The sequence below is a fragment of the Neovison vison genome, chromosome 1 (assembly GCF_020171115.1).
Source record: "Neovison vison isolate M4711 chromosome 1, ASM_NN_V1, whole genome shotgun sequence".
In the NCBI taxonomy this organism is placed as follows: Eukaryota; Metazoa; Chordata; class Mammalia; order Carnivora; family Mustelidae; genus Neogale; species Neogale vison.
In genome coordinates this window covers 114,497,477-114,512,238 of record NC_058091.1, presented here as the reverse complement: position 1 = coordinate 114,512,238, position 14,762 = coordinate 114,497,477, and the positions used below count along the sequence as shown (strand labels likewise).

Below are 14,762 nucleotides of genomic sequence, written 5' to 3'. Positions count from 1 at the left end.
CCAACAGTGTCCACACGTAACCCCAAACTGTAGACCGCACGTTAGCTCAAGTTATCCATGGTTAAAAAAGCGGTTCTGATCTGACTGGCGTGAACGAAGACTCTTAGAAGGGTGCTGGGTACACTGTGGCTTCAATCACTTGTTGAGGAAGATTTTGTTTTCATATTGTATACAGTAGGAATTCTCTTGGAGTAAATTAGGTGCCTGGGAAATGGATCACAACTGTCCGGGACTAGTGTTGGATGGTATTTTTAACAGCCCATTTTAGCAAATTCAGGTCTGTGCAACACGGCATAGGGTCCCTACTCTTTACAAATGAGCTGTGTGTCCTCAGACAAGCACCTCACTTTCTGGTAGGTCTTGATTTTCTTATGAATAAATTGAAGGGTCTGGATTAGAGCATATCTACATTCTGACTTCTGACACTATCACATGGCATCCTTGGAACTTGATAATTCCCCACAGCTTCATAAAATATCACTCACTCCGTAAAAGAGCACATTTACCTATGTTATATACTCTGCACAGCCTTCATTTTCTCTGAGAAGAAAATCAAGAAAAATGTGTTCCTTCTGTAAATCCTTCTCTTATTAAAACTTGGAAATAGCAACTGCTAAGACCCCCAAAACCCATGGGAGACCGGCCAGACCAGAGGGAAAGAGTCAGAAACTGCAGGACATCTCCCCAGCAGGACTGAGGGGTATGGCCGGTCCCCTCACCCCACCCTGTGTCCCCTGCACACCTGTCACACCTCTCTTCCATCCTATTCCCCGGAATGAGGTTGAGGAGTCAAAGTATCTCATTGTATCTCTAAAACTCCTGGGAATAAGAGCATGAGTTCATGATTAATGACAGCGATATCATTGAGAGTGATGCTGTAGATAATATGATCTCTTTCCTGACCACCTATTTGAAATTATAATCCCTAATGTCCCCCAAATTCCTTCCCTACTTTACTGTTCTCCTTAGCCAACTTTATGACAGACATTTATTTATTTATTTATTTTCTCTTCCCAGTGTCCCTTGAATATACATTCCCTAAAGCCATTTGGGTTTTTTTTGTTGTTGTTGTTGTTGTTTTTTTCCTTTCACTGCTACACTTCTAGTGCCTGGAACAATGCCTTGCAAAATCACAGGTGCTTACTGAATAGTTATTTAATGAATGCACAAATGAATTAATGAATCATCTCTTCAGAAGTTCTTAAACTCTGAATGTTATACGAAATACACTATATAAATAAAAAGAAGTTTCGGCCCATTTCTTATTACATCACTCTGCACTCAGGAAAGCCAGTTAATTATAAATGTAAAAATATCCCTCACAGATCTACAAACTTGATTAAAGCAGGTTCGCTTTCTAAAGCAAAGGCTCTGAACTTGGCTTTAAGGAGTCTGTGAATACATTCAGTTTGAAGGCAAAATTCTGATTTTTTTTTCTTTGCACTGAATTTTTTCTTTTTTTTTTTTGTGGTTTAACAAAACCAACAACAATAATAAAGATTAAGAACCATACAATTTGGAACAGTAACAGGGAGAGATGTTAGGATATTCAGGTTCCCATGAACTTTGCCAGGGATGGCCGTGTCATTCAGGACAAGTACCTGGTATTCAGTAAATAGGGTCGAGACTCAGCAGTTAAAGGGGGGAGGGATGCTGGGAAAAGACAATGAGGAGGATGGCTGACAGCCAGGGTGGAACAACATGAATATATAAATTCCTTCCTTCCCCTCTCCAATTTCAGCGGAAATAAGAGAAATCATGAAGTAAAATAATAGTTTATGCACTGGAAGAATTTGACTTATTATTCAATAATTTTTTCCAGGCCCCAGAATGACTTTAATCTAAAAACCTCAGGAAGCGGAAAGCCGAATTATCACATGATAATAACCCACTCTCTTTTGTCACTCGAGAACCTTCTTTTTGTTTCTTCTACTAGTCTTCCTCTTACATATATACCTAGAAACCTTCATGAGTACAAGAAATGCAATGCAATTTCTGTACAATTCCCATTTCTGATTCATTACCCCCAAGGAATAGGTTTTTTATGAAGGTGTCTCATACTCCATAAAGGAAAGTAAACTCAATTTTAAGATCTGCACGAAAAGAGACTTCTCATGCATGCCTTCATTCGACAGTATCCATGCTTCATTCCTTCTTAAATTTCCATCCCTTCTGAAGACCTGGGGTTCTATGAATATCTCTATCACAGGTGCTGAGGAATTTTTGACCCCAACTTTTAGGAGACATGTCCTGTCAGAGCTTAGAAGTTCTCTTGCTCACCTCTCGTCCTTCACTTGGTGGATGGGGCCCGGGGAGGATCAGGGAAGCGATGTAACAGATCCTGACAGTTAATGACAGATGTATGGCTTCCTAACAGCGTGTGCTCTGAAGCAGCACAAATCTCCTCTGAGACTTCAGTTCCAGGCAAGAAGTCATGAAGGGTTCCCCAGCTGGTTTCTTTCCCGCATCAAGTAAGAAAGACATTTCTCTGATTGAATCCCAGTAGTGGGATGCCTTGAATCCCATGAAGCCACTAGTAGGATTAAGGTTTTGTTGGACTATGAAGGGGAACAGCAGGTGTTCTAAAGTACTAAGTAAATAAGCAGTTTGGTAACTTTTGAAGAACCTGAGGAAATGACCATTGCAATCAAGCCGGGTGACACACAGAAAGCCTCTCCCTTGGCTTACATGCTTTGGTTGTTTTGATGAAGATTTCTTTAATGAGACAGTGATTTTGATTAAGTATGTTCTGTTAGTTGAACTGGAGTCCAGGATTCCAGGACTAAGGATTTTTTTTTTTTTTAAAGTTAAAGATCATTGTGGTAACCATGAGCGCTGTTCATAATTTTTCTGGTTCTCTTCTCTTTCCAGGCACATGGGAGGACTTTCCTGTCCCCTTTGAATTGAGGCCTGGCCAGGCGATTTGTTTGGGCCAATGAAATGTGTATGGAAGCCATATTACTTTCCAATTTTGAATGCTAATTTCAAATTTTAATCTGGCTGGCCCCACTGCTTCACTGTATGCTGTAATCTTCTTAGGACTCTTTTGCTATGGATACTAGCTTGCTCAGCAAGTGAAAAGCTCCAGGACCTATCCTCTGAGAGGATCCAGATGAGAAATGACATTGAGGGGCTTTGTGCAAAGATGCATTGCTCTCAAAGGGCTCCCCGCTTGGGGTCAGGTGATGGATGGAGTTTAAACAATTACTGTTTTCCAAGAACCATGGTGGCTTACTTTTAGAATTTCGGTGGGCTTTAGGAAATGATTTATTAGAAAATAAGCATAAAATAGTAGAACCAAGCTCTATAAAAGTATCAATTTCTTTAATCTTTAAGCTCAGTCTGTGAATGGTGAGGAACGATGCTGAGTCCATTTAGTTTTGTGCCCGAGTTGCTACTGAACAGGTTTGAATCTCTCAAAGGGCAACAGAGAATAAGACAAAAATCAATATGTGCGTGTGTGTGTGAGTGTGTGAGTGTGTGTGTGTGGTTTGTTTTCCGAACATGAAGAGGCTCGATGACAGCACCAGCTGTCACACTGATACCTACTTGGTAGGGCTGCAGGTGTGCAAGGCCTTCAAGTGTGGCTTCCAGGTGGCAATGGAAACAGACTTCTCATCGGCTGCATAACTACGCCAAACGCACTGCATGTGGCATATGTGGGGACATAAAAAAAGAGAAACAAAAGAGAGGAGAAAATAGAATAAAATGAAAAAGGAGATTATTAAGGTAATATATATTCAAAATCTGATCTTTGTCATACTTGGCCCCGATCAATGCCCAGACGGTGAAGAAGACGACTTTGGCATTTTCAGTCGGCTGTTAAACAGATTCTGCCACATCAGTGGAATTGGTTTTCAGAACAACTCACACCAGACTATAAAAGTACCAAAAAGCATGACATAAAGCAATCTGTGAATTGGCTAGGAAAAGAGACGGCATTATCTGAGGTAAACTATCTGAGCAAGAGCTTGCATTCCGGGAACGCACAGCACATCTTTAGTCACGATTTGCTAAGATAGTGGCAAAGCTCTACTGACAACCCGCAATGCAACCAGTAAACTAACAGTAAACCAGCTAGTAAACTAATGATCACTGGGGTCATTAACGTACATGAATTAGTGTAATTCCCTGACGTTGGACTGCGTAATACTTCTAATGCTAAAAATGGGGACAGTTGATCACAAAAAGCAGGGCTAAACCAAGACAGGGAAAATATATTCTCTAGGAATATAATTGGACAGTTAAAAATTTAATGTCATGGTCTAAGAATATGTTATGTAATTTTGTAACTTAAAAAAAAAAGATTTTATTTATTTATTTGTCAGAGAGAGAGAACAAGCAGGGGGAGCATCAGGCAGAGGGAGAAGCGGGCTCCCCACCAAGCAAGGAGCCTGATGTGGAAGTAGATCCCAGAACCCTGGAATCATGACCTGAGCAGACACTTAACTGAATGAGCCACCCAGGTGTCCCGTATGTTCCAAGTTTTTGATGTAAAACATAAGCTCTCTCTCCTGGGGCTCCTGGGTGGCTCAGTTGGTTAAGCTACTGCCTTCAGCTTAGGTCATGATCCCAGGGTCCTGGGATCAAGCCCCATGTCAGTCTCCTTACTCTGCAGGGGGCCTGCTTCTCCCTCTCCCTCTGCAAGCTTGTGCTCTCTCTCTCCCTGTCAAATAAATAAATAAAATAAAATTTAAAAAAAAGCTCTCTCTGTTTTATAGAATTACCACTGACATATATAATACAATGTATCTTCATGTAATCCTTACATTCAGAATGTGGATTCAGACTCTTGTTTTGTAGAAGAGAAAAAGAAAGGCTCAGATAAATTAAGAGGTTTACACAAGGTTGGTAGATTTGAGACATTATCTCAGATTGTCTGGTACTTGGCCTTAGAATCCCTCTGTTGTCCTTTGCTTACTACATAATGACTGTTGCTGGAAGTTTCCCTCTGAACTATCCATTTGGGAGATTGCCTGAACTTACTTTCTATATAGCGAATTTTTTTCCTTTGTAATAAGTCTGCAAACAATTCTAATGACCAAGTGTTTACTCCAATATCCCGAGAGAAAATTTTTTTGTTATAATTCATAAATCAAAGCATTCTACTTTCTGTGACAGATTCATTTAAATGGGTCATATCCCTACTGAATAATCATCATGATTTTGAAACTTCCAATGAAAAAAACAGTGATCTAATAATATGCCTCTTCTTGAGAATATCATTAAATAAATAAGCCCTGAACAAAAGGAGTTAAAAGTTGACCCAACAACTCTGGGAAACTGTTTGGCACTATCGATTAAAACTGAATATGTAGGGCGCCTGGGTGGCTCAGTGGGTTAAGCCACTGCCTTCGGCTCAGGTCATGATCTCAGGGTCCTGGGATCGAGTCCCGCATCGGGCTCTCTGCTCAGCAGGGAGCCTGCTTCCCTCTCTCTCTCTCTCTCTCTCTCTCTGCCTGCCTCTCTCTCCATCTACTTGTGATCTCTCTCTGTCAAATAAATAAATAAATAAAATCTTAAAAAAAAAAACCTGAATGTGCAGACATACCTTATGATCCAGGTCCACATTCCTACATACATACTCAATAGATGTGCTTATATATGTTTTTCAAAAGATACATCTATAATGTGCAAAACTGCACTGCTTTTAATAAACCAAAGCTGGAAATGCTCAAACACCTACCCATAGAAGAATAAATAGTTAATGTGGTACATACACAATAGTGGAACTGTCTACGGTAAGAGTACACTAGAACCATGCCCAACCTTCACTAGAATCATGCCCAACCGTCACTAGAAGCACGCTCAGCCATCACTAGAACCATGCTCAATGATGGATGAACTTTATATGAATCATGTTGAGTGGAAGGAGACAAGACACAGAAGAGGACAGGCTGTGTGATTCCATCTCATCTATGCTGTTGGAAGGCAGCACAGTGGTGTCCCTTGGGGGACAGTGATTGAGAAAGGATATATAGGAAGTACTGGTCATGTTCTATTTCTTTATCTGGGTGCTGGTTACACAGGAGTGCTCAGTTCTCTTTAGATATGTGTTCTATTCTGTATGCACATTACACTTCAGTAAAATGTTCAGGAAGTGATATAAAAAAAGTAGGAAAAGACCTGAGGGTATTTAAAAAAAATATTATTAAGAAAGGCTTAAATAACTGAAGCAGGGTTCCTTGCCTGGAGATTTGCTTACATGGCTCATTGTTGATTTAGCCTGCAAATCTGTGAAAACTTATGCTAAGCATCTTGGCATCTTAAAGAGAGTAAAGCAATTATTATATCATCTTGAAATGTTCGTTTTTGCAAATAATGTTTAAACACAATTTCCAGAGTAACCTAGAGTCATCGATGAAAACACATTGGTTTATTATTGCAGTTACTTATGTCGTGAGGCCCAGGGAACCTCCAGTGCTCTGATGGCCTACATGGCTGTTTCAATGAAACAATTTTCACAGTAGGCATCATACAGATGTGAACCCAGATGCGTTGAAAGCAAGGCCTGTGCAGAACTTAGAAGAACCCAGCAAGTCTGTGCATTATTAGATACCAGTGGAAAAAAAAAAATCCCAAACAATACAACAAAAAATGGGATCAAGACATTACCTGTCCATGTTACAAAGAACTAGGGATGAAAGAGGCCTCTTTTAGAAAGTCGAAGATTTTCTTAAAAATGAGACCTGATGTCTTGCTCTTTTTCTATCAAGTTGATCTCAGGAGTTAAGCTCTTATTCCCTTCATTACTCTTCTCCTAAAAATGTCTTATAGGTAATATATATATATAACAGTAAAGATGGAAGTGGAAAGCACAACTTCATTAGTCTTACAATCTTTTTTTTTTTTTTTAAAGATTTTATTTATTTATTTGACAGAGAGAGATCACAAGTAGGCAGAGAGGCAGGCAGAGAGAGAGAGAGGAGGAAGCAGGCTTCCTGCTGAGCAGAGAGCCTGATGTGGGACTCGATCCCAGGACCCTGAGATTATGACCTGAGCCGAAGGCAGCGGCTTAACCCACTGAGCCACCCAGGCGCCCTAGTCTTACAATCTTAATAACTTTGTCCCGTCCTTAGCTTGCGCTCTCAACTAATTGCTTCCAGTACCTGAACCTCAAGGCCACAACCATATGATCAAGTAGCTGATATTCCTATATTTAAGGCCAAAATCACACGGTGGCTGGCAAGAGAAGAATAATGCCCCAGAAGGATTTAATTGACATAGCATATGTACTCCAAAGGATAGGCCAACAAGAAACTAAATAAGAGCCAAATTTATCACTTATCAGGTGACCCTGGTACTTTAGGCTGCCCAGCAAATTCAAACTTTGGTCTATAATTGTAAGTAAAATATCAGAATAATTAAGTTTTTAAAGGGAGTATTTACTTTGTATTGTCTGGAGTATTACAGCTGTGGCACATTTGACCCCTTCTGGAAATTTTAGTTTCAGGTCACCTTCCAAAAGTATAATTAACATGGAACTGATTATTTTCAAAGTATAGACTTTAAGAAGTCAGAGAACAAAAAGATTTAGGGTGAAAACCAGCAATCCTTTTCCCCACCTTGCTTCTCATAAATATTTGTTCCTTAGAGTTAAACCCACTTTAGCTCTTAGAGCTATTGCTTCTATTTTTAAGGATTCTTATTTTTAAGGATTGTCCTCAAACTTGTATTTCTTGATATTTCAATTTTAGGCATTACCAATTAGCTTCTCGCCATGAAAAATGATGGCAGCTCACTCACACATCCTCTTCTTCTCCTCTTAGCCAAACAACAGTTTTTAGTTAAGCTGCTCTTTAGCATTTGCACTGTGTAACTGCTGTTCCTCGTTCAGCAATGGGGTGTACCAGGACTTCTTTTACTTTCCTATATATAGAGTTTCGTTTTGTCTTAGAGCAATTATTGCCCTAGTTCAATTTCTTGGTTTGCTTTTATACCTCTTGTGTACCTCTTGTGAATACATTTCCCAACTAACAGAACTCTAAAACTCCACTTGTCAAGTACATCATGAAATCTGTCATTTTCGTTTTTTTTCTTTCCTTGGAGATCTTTTTCCTGGAGTTCTCCAGCCTCCTGAGGCCTGCTGGAGCTTTTGTTCTGGGATTTCCCTTCCTATCATCCTGGAGACTCCCTTGACTCTTCCTGGGGTAGGATCTCTTCTTTTTTGGATCCTATGTCTCTTTCTTGGTTTAGCTTCTTGTTTTAGAAGAATAATTCTATCCAAGTAGCTACCTTTTTAAAAAAAATTCAGCTTTATTTAGGTATAACTGACATAAAACGGTAAGACAAGCGAAGTGTAAATCATGGTGATTTGATATATGTATATATTACCCCTCACGCCTTTATCCTCATTTTTTTTTTGAAAACAGTTAATTTCTACTCTGTTAGCAGATTTCAATGATATAATACAGTGTTATCAACTATCATCACTATGTTGTACATTAGATCCTCAGACCTTATTCATCTTATAGTTGAAAGTTTTTACCCTTTGACTCTATTTCCCCAACCCTCCAGCTCCTGGCAACAACTTTTTACTGTTTCTAGGAGTTGAACTTAAAAAAAATTGAGATTCCATATGTAAGTGAGACCACACAGTATCTGTCTTTTCCTGTCTGGCTATTTCACTTCGCATAATGCCTTCAGAGTCCGTCTATGTTGTCACCAGTTGTAGAATTTCCATGCTTCACATGGTCGAAGTAACATTCCATTGTATACATATACCACTGCGGAAAACAAGACGGCAGTTCTTCAAAGAATAAAAAGTAGAACTACCATTATGATCCAGCAATTCCACTTCCGGGTTTATATCCAAAGGAAATGAAAACAGAATATCAAAGAGCTATCTGCACTCCTGTGTTCACTGCCACACTATCCACAGCACCCTAAATGTGGAAACAATCTAAGTGTCCTATTAATGGATGAATGGACAAAGAAGATGTGAGACACACACACACACACACACACACACACCCAAACCCCAAGGAACTTCTTGAATAAAGGTAAATGGTAGGTAAAGTTTTGAGATCTTACATGTCTAAAAATGTCTTTATGCTATTTTTACACTCAGTGAATAGTTTGGCTGAGTGTAGAATTTTAGGTTGGAAATAATTTCCCATACAAAAATTTTGAAAATATTTTTAAAAAATATTTTATTTATTTTTCAACGAAAGAGAGCGAGAGAGAGTGCGCACAAGCGGGGGAAGCAGCAGACAGAGGGAGAAGCAGGCTCCCCACTGAGCAAGGAACCTGACGCAAGATTCCATCCCCGGACCCTGAATCAGACCTGAGCTGAAGGCAGATGCTCAACCAACTGAGCCATCCAGGCATCCCAAATTTTGAAAGTATTGCTGTATTGTCTTATTTTAGGGTTACTAATGAGAAAGCTAATGCCATCTTAATTCTTGAGGCTTTGGATACATCCTACCCAGAAGACATGTAAGGGTTCCTTTTTTGCAAGTGCTCTTTTGTTTGCAGCGCTAGGCACTTGGTGAACCCTTTTATTGTGACCACTCTGTTCTGGAGAATCATCATGTAAAATTTCTTTGCTAAAATCCTCCCTTAATTTCCCTGTGCTCTTTTTGAGGTATTAGTTGGATATCTGATCTCCTGGTAGTGTCCTCCAAGTTTTCTATATATATATATATATTTTTTTAATCTTATTTTCTATCTCTATCTTTTCCTTCTAATTTCCAGGAGGTTTTCACAGCTTTAGCTCTGTTCCATTTTCTTTTCTTTTTTCTTTTCTCTTCTTTTCTTTCTTCCTTCCTTTTTTTCCCCCCAGCTGTCATGTTTTGCATATCTAGGAAACTTTCTTTCAGGCTGTTCTCATATATGAATAAAGCACTAAAAAAGATTATATAAGCTCTGAATAAGGTTTGAGTATATTGACTTCTGGCCTTACTTCAGGGTAAACTCTGGTGAAAGCCAAAGTCTCAATATATATATATTTTTTTCTTTTGGGCCACATAACATCCCCACAGCAGTCTCTTCTAATCTCTTCCCTTCAGGAAAATAAGCCTGTCTGTCAGCATCCACTTCACAAATTTTCACTTAATTTCCCTGTTTCTGTTTCCAGCAAGCATCTTGGCTCCACCCTGAGCTGGTCCAATCTTTCTCAAAGCGAACCCCCTAACATGGCATTTTTGAAGTACCTTTCAATGCTAGCCCCAAGACTTCCGTGACGCATAAATGAGGACACAACTGTTGCTATCTGAGAGGAGTAATGCATTATGATTCAGACCCCAGGGACTGAGTCCTAGCTCTTCCTAGGCTTGGCCAGGAGATCAAGTGACATCCCGTATTAGAAACACCCAGCAAACTGAAAAATACTTTGCAAGTCTGGGGCATTATTAATAAAAGTTGTGACATTTGGGCAGGTATTCAAGCTGCTTTCTTTTCCCAGAGCACTGCACTCCAAATGAAAAGTTAATTTAAATAAATCATGCAAAGATATTGACATAGCTAGATGTGCTGAAAGCTGCTGGGGTTTTTAACTTTTCTCTAAAACCCAGAAAGGCTGGCTAATTTAATTGTCTCACCAACCAAATGACAAAGCAATTTGGGCCTCTCACTGCCTTTTAAAAAAATTTATGTTAATTTTTAATCGAAATATAATTGGCATATAACATTGGTTTCAGGCATACAGCATAATGATTTGATATTTGTATATATGTGAAGTGATCACCGCGGTAAGTCTAGTCTCCTTCAGTGCCCTTTGAGAAAGACAGTGGCTTTGGCCTAAAACAAATGACATTACTCTTGGTCTTGAGCTTTGTGTGCTCAGCAAATCAAGGAAAGTTTATTGGGTGAGAAAATAAATGGATCAGCAAGTGAGGATTGCTTTTCAATCTACTGCATCCTTAAAAATGATTTGCTGCACTGTAAAATCAAAGCTGAAAATTCTGAATTCTGGCGAAGGATTACAACAAGGAAGAACAATGAAAACATCTAATAATTATATTAATATTGCTATGTCTAGTAAAAAATCAATTGCATTTGGATGGGAGAGAACAATTTCCTTTCAAATGGGTAGACTCTTTGATTAATGAAGCTATGATTAGATTGTAAAGGTATTCTTGAGCATTTTAAGCCTTTCATTTTATACTATTTTTGCTCAGCATAATACACAAGCTGGAGTTTTAAGTAAAAGAAAAATTAATGATTTCCCAAATATTACTTATATTTGCATGAACTTAATTATTATTTTTTATTGAAGCATAGTTGACACACACTGTTACAGTAGTTTCAAGTGTGCAACAGAGTGATTTGACAATTCTATACATTACACTGTGTTCCCCACAACTGCAGCTCCCACCTGTCACCATATAATGCTATCACAGTACCACTGACTATATGTCATACACTGTATCTTTCATCCCCATGACTTATTCATTCTATAAATGGAAGAATGTACCTCCCACTGACCTTCACCCATTTTGCCCAATCTCTTAGCTCCCTCCCCTCTGGCAACAATCAGTTTGTTCTCTGTATTTATGGGTCCATTTCTGTTTTGTCTGTGTGTTCATTTGTTTTATTTTTTAGTTTCTACATATAAGTGAAATCATATGGTATTGTCTTTGTCTGACTTATTTCACTAGCATAATACACTCTAGGTCCATTCTTGTTGTCACAAATGGCATGATGCCACTCTTTTTTATGGGTGAGTAATACTCCATCATATAAGTATACCCCATCTTCTTTATCCATTCATCTGTTGATGGACAATTTGGGTTGCTTTCATATATTGGCTACTGTAAATAATACTGCAATAAGCATAGGAGTGCACATATCTTTTCAGATTAGTGTTTTTGTTTTCTTTGGGTAAATACCCAGTAGTGGAATTACTGGATCATATGCTATTTTTTTTAAAAAAAGGTTTTATTTATTTACTTGCAGAGAGAGAAGAGATCACAAGTAGGCAGAGAGGCAGGCAGAGAGAAAGGAGGAAGCAGGATCCCTGCTGAGCAGAGGGCCCGATGTGGGGCTCGATCCCAGGACCCTGAGATCATGACCTGTGCTGAAGGCAGAGGCTTAACTTAACTGAGCCACCCAGGTGCCCCTCTATTTTTAACTTTTTGAGGAACCTCCATACTGTTCTCCACAGTGGTTTCACCAGTTTGCATTCCCAACAACGCACAAGGGTTCCTTTTTCTCCACATCCTCGCCAACATGTGTTATTTCTTGTCTTTTTGATTTTAGTCATTCTGACAGGTGTAAGGAAGGATTTCTCATTGTGGTTTTGGTTTGCATTCCAATGATGAGTGATGTTGTCTTTTCATGTGTTTGTTGGTCATTTGTATGTCTTCTTTGGAAAACTATTCAGGTCCTCTGCTGAATTTTTAATAGGATTGCCTTTTTTTTTTTTTTTTTTTTTGGTGTTGAGTTGTGTAAGTTCTTATATATTTTGGATATTACCTCCTTATTGAATATATCATTTGTAAATATCTTCTCCCATTCTAAGTAGGTTGCTTTTTCATTTTGTTGATGGTTTCTTTTGCTATGCAAAGCTTATTTATATGAGTTTAATTATTGGTCACAGTATATGTTACATAACTCAGTTCCATAAAATGAAATTCTAGATCTCTAAGCAAAACTGTTCAGTCAGCCTCTCACCTTTTACGGGTTACCTGAGAGGAAGGCCTTGTCTGGCTTTAGCTGTGGACATATAAATACCTCAGGTCCAATGATGTGCTACAAGAGTAGCAATATGTTTTCAAGTTCAGCTGGAAATTGTTTTTGCACAATTTAGTAGTTGATAAGTTAGATCAGGGAAGTTCCTCCAATATTCTGTATATCTTTCTTGTACAATGTGGTAGCTAGTATCTATCATATTACTACTGACCTCTTGAAATGTGGCTATTGCCACTGAGGAATTGAATTTATAAGTTCAAATAACCATATGTAGCTGTTGGCAGAGTTCTGTATCATCACAAGGGATACGTGCATGAGAAATTCCTCAAAGGGCTCACTTTCTAACAGAACAGCTGATACTCCAAAATGTTTTTTGGAGTATCCAGAAGTATCATGGATCTGTGCCGAGAAGTGGTTATATTTTGAGTGTATGTTGTTTGAGAAATTATACAATAGAAAAACTAATAAATACTTCAGTAAGGATTTTAAATACATGTGAACTTTACTTGTGCTAACAATATCTCCATTCTCCTGAGAGCAAGGAGTCCTGATAAGGGTAAGATATATGATGGTTTCATATAGATAGGGCATGGTGCCCGGACGGATGTAAGGAGCCCATAGAATAACGTGAGCGTTCCCAAGTTGGAAAACACTTCTGGAATTAAAAGACGAGAAGGAAAGATAATTGAAAGATAAAAAATAGTAAGATGAAAAATTCACTGGAAGTGTGGCAACACTTCATAAGTGGTTAAGAAGCGCCAGAGGATGAAATGGCTCGGAGCTCTGGGCCTCACGTGTCTTGTGTGCGTACTCAAGTGTGTGACACCTCTTTCCATTATGGTGATTATCACTTGGCTTCAGATCTGAAACTTCTACTACTTACGAATCTCTTTCTCTAAGAGAACAACATTTCTCTTTAATGCTCTTTAAAAAAAAAAAACAGAGATGGTTTGCATTAGAAAGCATGCCCAATGGTCTGTCGATAGTTGTAGAGTGGTTTGACTTAAAAAATTAACACTTGGGCGCCTGGGTGGCTCAGTGGTTTAAGCCTCTGCCTTCAGCTCAGGTCATGATCTCAGGGTCCTGGGATCGAGCCCCACATCGGGCTCTCTGCTTGGCAGGGAGCCTGCTTCCCCCTCTCTCTCTGCCTGCCTCTCTGCCTACTTGTGATCTCTCTCTGTCTATCAAATAAATAAATATCTTAAAAAAAAATTAAAAATTAACACTTGGGCGCCTGGGTGGCTCAGTGGGTTGAGCCGCTGCCTTCGGCTCAGGTCATGATCTCGGGGTCCTGGGATCGAGTCCCGCATCGGGCTCTCTGCTCAGCAGGGAGCCTGCTTCCTCCTCCTTCTCTCTCTGCCTGCCTCTCTGCCTACTTGTAATCTCTCTCTGTCAAATAAATAAATAAAGTCTTTAAAAAAAAATTAACACTTATTTCATCATTAGATACAAAATGATGTCTTTCATGTAACTGAACCACCCTCCCCTGCTTTTTCCCCTACTCCATTTCTGTTGGAGGACCTGCTTATTACAGCCAGAGACAAAAGCTAAAGGTAGGCCTGTGCGGTGGTCATCCCTCGCCAACACACCCACTGAAACCTACAGTCTAAATTCAAACAGTGTGCTTGTCATTACCGCATGAAGACAAATCTCCTAACGTCTCAGATCGCCACACCAAACCTCAACAGTTTAGAAGTTCTGTGTCTCCCACAGCTTGTCAGGAAGGGAAGAAATCTCATTTTGTAGAATCATTGTCTCCATAATTAAATACCAGCTTCACGGCATGGATTTAGAGAAGAATATACCTTGTGATTGTTAAGCAACCTGGTATGAGGGTGGTTCTATGCTCAAAAGATATGGATGGCAATAGGAGAAGCATTTGTTTTTAATGCTGAAGCCAACCCAGAGTTATTGAAAAGAAAATGAAACATGAAACAGCCTTATATTATGAGGTAGCTTCAAATCATACACTTATTAGTTCATATTCTCAAACATTGACATATTCTATAATCCCCCCACCAGTTCTTCAAGTGGAATGAACTATTTCAAGTTATTGCTCTAGGTGGCATTAAAAGCGATCCCACGGGCAGTAAACCTTGACATTCTAAACAAAAACACTGTTCTTCAGA

At 39.2% G+C, this 14,762-nt stretch overlaps 1 protein-coding gene across 2 annotated transcripts in view; it reads right to left on the bottom strand.

Moving 5' to 3' along the window:
- KCNQ5 (potassium voltage-gated channel subfamily Q member 5) overlaps positions 1 to 14,762 on the bottom strand; it is a 532,023-nt gene that overhangs the window by 70,951 nt on the left and 446,310 nt on the right. For both annotated transcript variants that reach the window (XM_044254576.1, XM_044254585.1), the window contains exon 8: positions 3,550 to 3,644. In XM_044254576.1, the coding sequence (XP_044110511.1) occupies positions 3,550 to 3,644 (95 nt within the window). The remainder of the gene's footprint in view (positions 1 to 3,549; positions 3,645 to 14,762) is intronic.